The sequence below is a fragment of the Octopus bimaculoides genome, chromosome 1 (assembly GCF_001194135.2).
Source record: "Octopus bimaculoides isolate UCB-OBI-ISO-001 chromosome 1, ASM119413v2, whole genome shotgun sequence".
NCBI lineage: Eukaryota > Metazoa > Mollusca > Cephalopoda > Octopoda > Octopodidae > Octopus > Octopus bimaculoides.
The window spans coordinates 166,498,433-166,503,944 of NC_068981.1; the positions used below are offsets into that span (position 1 = coordinate 166,498,433).

A 5,512-nucleotide genomic window follows, 5' to 3' on the forward strand; every position below is an offset into this window, starting at 1 on the left:
ACAAATAAACAAACCTTAAGTTCTCGATATATCAAATTTTGACCATCATTCCATCCCTCATTTCGGTTATTCATCCCCGCCCCTAATGCGTTGCCTATCAAGATAGTGTCACAAAGGTGGCAAGCTGGCAGAAATGTTAGCACACTGGGCAAAATGCTTAGCAGTATTTCGTCTATCTATACGTTCTGAGTTCAAATTCTGCCGAGGTCGACTTTGCCTTTCATCCTTTCGGAGTTGATAAATTAAGTACCAGTTACACACTGCGGTCGATGTAATCGATTTAATCCCTTTGTCTGTCCTTGTTTGTCCCTTCTATGTTTAGCCCCTCGTGGACAATAAAGAAATAAGGTAGTGTTACTATTTTCAAAAGTTTAATAACAAGGCTTTAGATTATAAGCAATATTTCCATGAATTTAGAACAACCTAGTAACAAATGTTAAACTACAATGTGTGTGATTTCTATAAACAAAATATGGTTATAAGATACTACGATCAAAAGTCCAGCCACCTTCCGACCCACGAAAATTGTAGAAACCACATGCTCACAAAAACCATTGCAGCTTGCGTGGAGATGTGGATGAGAGGCTTTAGAGAGAGTGAGTTATTTCCTTGTTGGTTTTAAATTGTTGCTAGCCACCTTGATTATTTTATAATTTTCACATTGCCATTGTGAAATCAGTCGCTGATTCCAATGACATGTTCCATAATATTGACAGGGTGAGTTGGCCTCTACCAGCTATGATAAAGTGAGCATTACTGATGAGTCTTAATTTCCTATACGAAATTAGCATGCATCTCGCTCACAGTGGGGAAGATTTTCTCACCTCTCAATACAAAGAGACCATGTGCTTTTATGGCTACAACTCCTATTTCTAGCAATGCTGGTGCACACTGCACAACTTATGTCTCTTTACAGTTTAACATTTTTTAATTACAGATTGCTCAAGAATGTCCCCTGGGTGGCGACCACCACCGACTGTTGGTCGGCCCACAACAGGTCATACATGGGAATGATGGCACACTGGCTGGATCCCAAGACCTGCATGAGACAGCATGCCATCCTGGCCTGCTCTCAGCTCAGAGGACATCACACCTTTGATGTTCTCACCCGGGCCATGGTGAACGCCCATTATAAGTTCCATCTGCAAGACAAGGTGGCTAGGACCACAATGGATGATAGCAAAAACTTTAAGGTATTTATGCAGTTTGGTACACAAGTTGAACTCTTGCCAGCCATTCCTGAGCCTGCTGCTGATCTGGACACGGAGAGTATTGAGGATGTAAACCTGGATGTGGATCCCGAGGCTGAGGATGTGGACGAAGTTGAGTACATCTCTGTTGATGCCGCCCTTGACAAGTCCAGTGGCCTGGGCCTAAACCTGCCAGTGCACATGAAGTGCACAGCCCATACCTCCAACTTGGTAGCTAGCGTGGATGCCAACAAGGCTCTTGACAGCACTTCATTTAAGTCAGCCTACAGGAAGGCCATTAAAGAGGAGGCTGGTGGTCCCCAACAGTATCAGATGGAACTCTGCCTATGACTCTGTTGTTCTCAACAACCTGTTGAAGAAGAAAAGGGGAGCTGTCCACAGGGTAATGACACAGCTGATGCTTCAGACCTTCACTGACTCTAACAGGTGACGTTTAAAGTTGCCAAAACTTTGGATAAAATGCAGCGGGAGGACCAGGCCTATCTTGGGAGCCCTCTGCCAACTGTAGTGGCTACCATCGTGAAGTTGAAGGAGGCCAAGTTCAAACATCTCCTGTACTGCAGTCCTCTGGTAGACACGATACTGGCAGGCATCACAAAAAGTTTGGGCTTCCCCTAGAAGACCTGAACTGCTTTCAACCCCAAGTTTTGCCTGTTCTGCCTGGAGTAGTATATAATAACAGCCAGGTTAGCAGAGTAACGAATGCCATGCAGATCGTCATAGAGACAGCCCTAATGGAGACTAATGAGGAGGGCAGAATTACCACCAGCAATGAGGAAGGTGATTTCTTCAACAACATCACTTGGTTCTGGGAGAGCAGGATCCAAAGCACAGAACCTGGTGAAATCCAAGGCACAGACATGGCCAGAAACCGTCTTGAAGGAGGTCCTGACTGAAGTTGCCTTTTTGGGTGAGCAGGTCTTGATTGACCTGTTCACCAAGTATAACACCACCATCCCATCCAGTGCTACAGTTGAGTGCCTATTCTCTATTGGCAAAGATATTTTAAGGGCCAAGAGAGCCACCCTGTCAGATGGTAACTCTGAGAGGCGGATGTTTATGAAGGGCAACCAGCATCATATTGAAGCAATGGAGAAGGCCTAACCAGAGTAGTACACCTTGATCATCATCTGATCTTGGCATGATACCTATGCTATACTATACCTTTTTGATTCATTTAATACTTTTTGTACAGTAAATAAAATGTATGCTGACTGAAAAACTAATGTTTAATTTCATTTGTTCATTTAATTATTTGCATATACCTTGATCATCATCTGATCTTGGCATGCTATACCTTTTTGGAAAGCTCTATGTCTAAGCTACAGCATGAAAATTTCAACTCTCTAGGTTTGTTTTTAAGGGTTTTAGAGGCAAAAACCCAAACCAAAACTAAATTCATATAAAAGTTAGCAGTTAGCGTTAGCTTCCACTAATTTTTTTTTACCTATTTAGCGTTTAGGAAGCTAACTTTTTTAGTTAGCAGATTAGCAGTTAGTGAAGCTAACTTTTTGGTTAGCTATGTCCACCACTGCTTATTTTAAGTCAGGATAGTGTAGAAAAAAGATATTCTATGGACATAGAATTTTCATACCCTTCTTTTTAAAAAAGGAAGTAATTTAAACCAAATATTGCTATATAAGCAACAATATTCCATTGTGCAAAAGTATAACAATCCTTTTAATTTTTATTTTTTGTGACAGAGAAAAAATACATGTCATATATCTATAGAAATCAGCTTTCCAGTTGATGTGAATCGTATTTACAGTTGCATAGAAAGGAACATACATAAAGGATGAGTCTCCAACCTACAAATTCTGTATCCTAATTAAAGGTTTCCATCTATTCATGTAATAACTGGTGCTCTGGGCTATATAATAATAATAAGAAGAAGAATAATGCATTTGATCTCATCTGACACTTTCATAAGTTTCTTTTAATATTTATTTCCAGTGGTGAATAGATGTGTTCCTGATATTACCGTACTTGGTAAAGCCGCACTTCACTTAAAAGATGCTTATAATCATACTGTGAAAGATGATGATTTGATAAGTTCAACAAAGTAAGTATTTTCACCATTATCCTTTTCTCAATTAATTTCTTTCATTTAGTTCATCAATGTAATTAATAAAAGCATGAAAACAAAAGATTTAGATTAAAAACTCTTGACTAGAACTCTTCAAACTAAGAAAAATGTAAGATTCAATATAAGTTAGATAATAATTCTTAAATATTAATTTCTTTAGAATTTATTAATAATGTAAATTAATAAGCAAAAATGAAATGATTAAACACAAAGAGAATTGGAAATTAATGCAAAACATGGAATATGATTCAGTAGTCTTTTTTTTTGTTTTTGTTTTTGTTTTCTATGACCAGAATTGTTGAAAGTGTCTTCAGTAAATAATAATTATCCCTTTCTTTAGAAATAGGTCATCTTCTGGACATGGCTAGTTTTAAGTCTCTCACTAAAAATATACTGGAATGAGTAAACCTTTAGACTTTTAGATTTGGAGGAAATGGAAATTCTAGTCATGTTCTTTTTCTTCACCCCAGAAAAAATATCAAATTATCTTCTGTTTTTGTAATTCTATCCACCCTGTTGTATTTAATAATAGGAATAATGCTTTCTTATTTAGGCAACTTTAGGGAAGGGGTTTGTTCAATTTCATTGACCCCATTGAATGATACTCTATTTTATTGACCTAAAAAGGATGAAAGCCTTAGTTGAATTCAGTGGGATTTACACCCAGAACATAAAAAGCTGGAATAAATACTACAATACATTTTTTTTTTTTAAATCTTTAGAGATTCTGTTAATTTTCCTTTCCTTAATAATAAATGTTTCTGATTAGGCAAAAGATCAGAAGTTTTGTGTGGAGTGTATAAGGGCAATACCAATGACCCCAGTAGTTGATTGGTTCTGTATTTCATGGACCTTAAAAGAATGAAAGCAAAGTTGACTTTGGCAAGATCTGAACTCAGAATATAATGAACCAAAAGAAATGTCGCTATGCATTTTGTCTGGCATGTTTGCTATCTTAAATAATGAAACTAATAACGTTTTCTGGTTTTGGAGCAAGGCCAGCTATTTTGAGGAAACAGGGCAAGTCAATTACATCAACTCAGGTACTTGACTTTATTGTATTGACCTCAAAGTGAATGAAGGTAAAGTAGACTGCAGTGAGATTTGAACACACAACATAGAGTTGGAAGAAATACTAATAAGCATTTCATTCAATGCTCTTATGATTCTGCCTGTTTCCTACTTTAAATAATAATTTTAACTCTTTCAGTTATAGGCACAAGGCCTGGAATTTTGTGGGCAGGGGCTAGATGATTACATTACCCCACTATTCAATTCATACTTATTTTATCAACTCTGAATGGCCAAAAGACCCTGAATGTAAAAAGCCAGAAGAACTACCACTAAGCATTTAGTCCAACTTGCTACCTTATTAATAATAATAATGGTTCCATAGTTTCACACAAGGCCAGCAGTTTGGTGGGAGGGACTAAGTCACTTAAATCAACACCAATGATCAACTGGTAATTATTTTATCCACCCTGAAAGGATGAAAGGCGAGATCAACCTCAGTGGAATTTGAACTCTGAACATCAAGACAGATGAAATGCCACTGAGCATTTTGCCTAACGTAACAATTCTGCCATCTCACTGCCTCAATAATAATAGTAATAATTATAATTATAATTATGGCTTCAGATTTTGGCACAAGACCAGTAATTTTAGGAGAGGGGCTAAGTTAGTTACATTAACTCCAGATATCAACTGGTCCTTATTTTATATACCCCAAAAGAGTGACAGGCAAAGTCTGCCTATCAGGTCCACTTGTATCTCCCAGTCTGAGACTAAACACAAAATACTTGTTTCAGTCTTCAGCCATATTGGGGCACTGTTTTGAAAAATTTAGTCAAGCAAATTAACCCCAGTATGTTTTTAATTTTTTTTCTTTTTTTAAGCCTGGTATTTATTTTATCGGTTTCTTTTGCCAGACTGCTAAGTGAAGGTGCATGGCTCAGTGGTTAGAGCATCGAACTTACGACCCTGAGGTTGTGAGTTTGAATCCCAGACCAGGCTGCGTGTTGTGTTCTTGGGCAAGACACTTTATTTCACATTGCTCCAGTTCACTCAGCTGTAGAAATGAGTTGCAACATCACTGGTGCCAAGCTGTGTAACATCGGTGGTGTGGAGAAGGGAGGCTGGTAGGCATGGGTGACTGCTGGTCTTCCATAAACAACCTTGCCCGGACTTGTGCCTCGGAGGGTAACTTTCTAGGTGC

At 38.2% G+C, this 5,512-nt stretch overlaps 1 protein-coding gene across 6 annotated transcripts in view; it reads left to right on the forward strand.

Moving 5' to 3' along the window:
- Positions 1–5,512, forward strand: part of LOC106869316 (choline transporter-like protein 2) — a 159,727-nt gene that overhangs the window by 120,313 nt on the left and 33,902 nt on the right. For all 6 annotated transcript variants that reach the window (XM_014915012.2, XM_014915013.2, XM_014915009.2 and 3 more), the window contains exon 8: positions 3,165–3,273. In XM_014915012.2, coding sequence (XP_014770498.1) covers positions 3,165–3,273 — 109 coding nt within the window. The remainder of the gene's footprint in view (positions 1–3,164; positions 3,274–5,512) is intronic.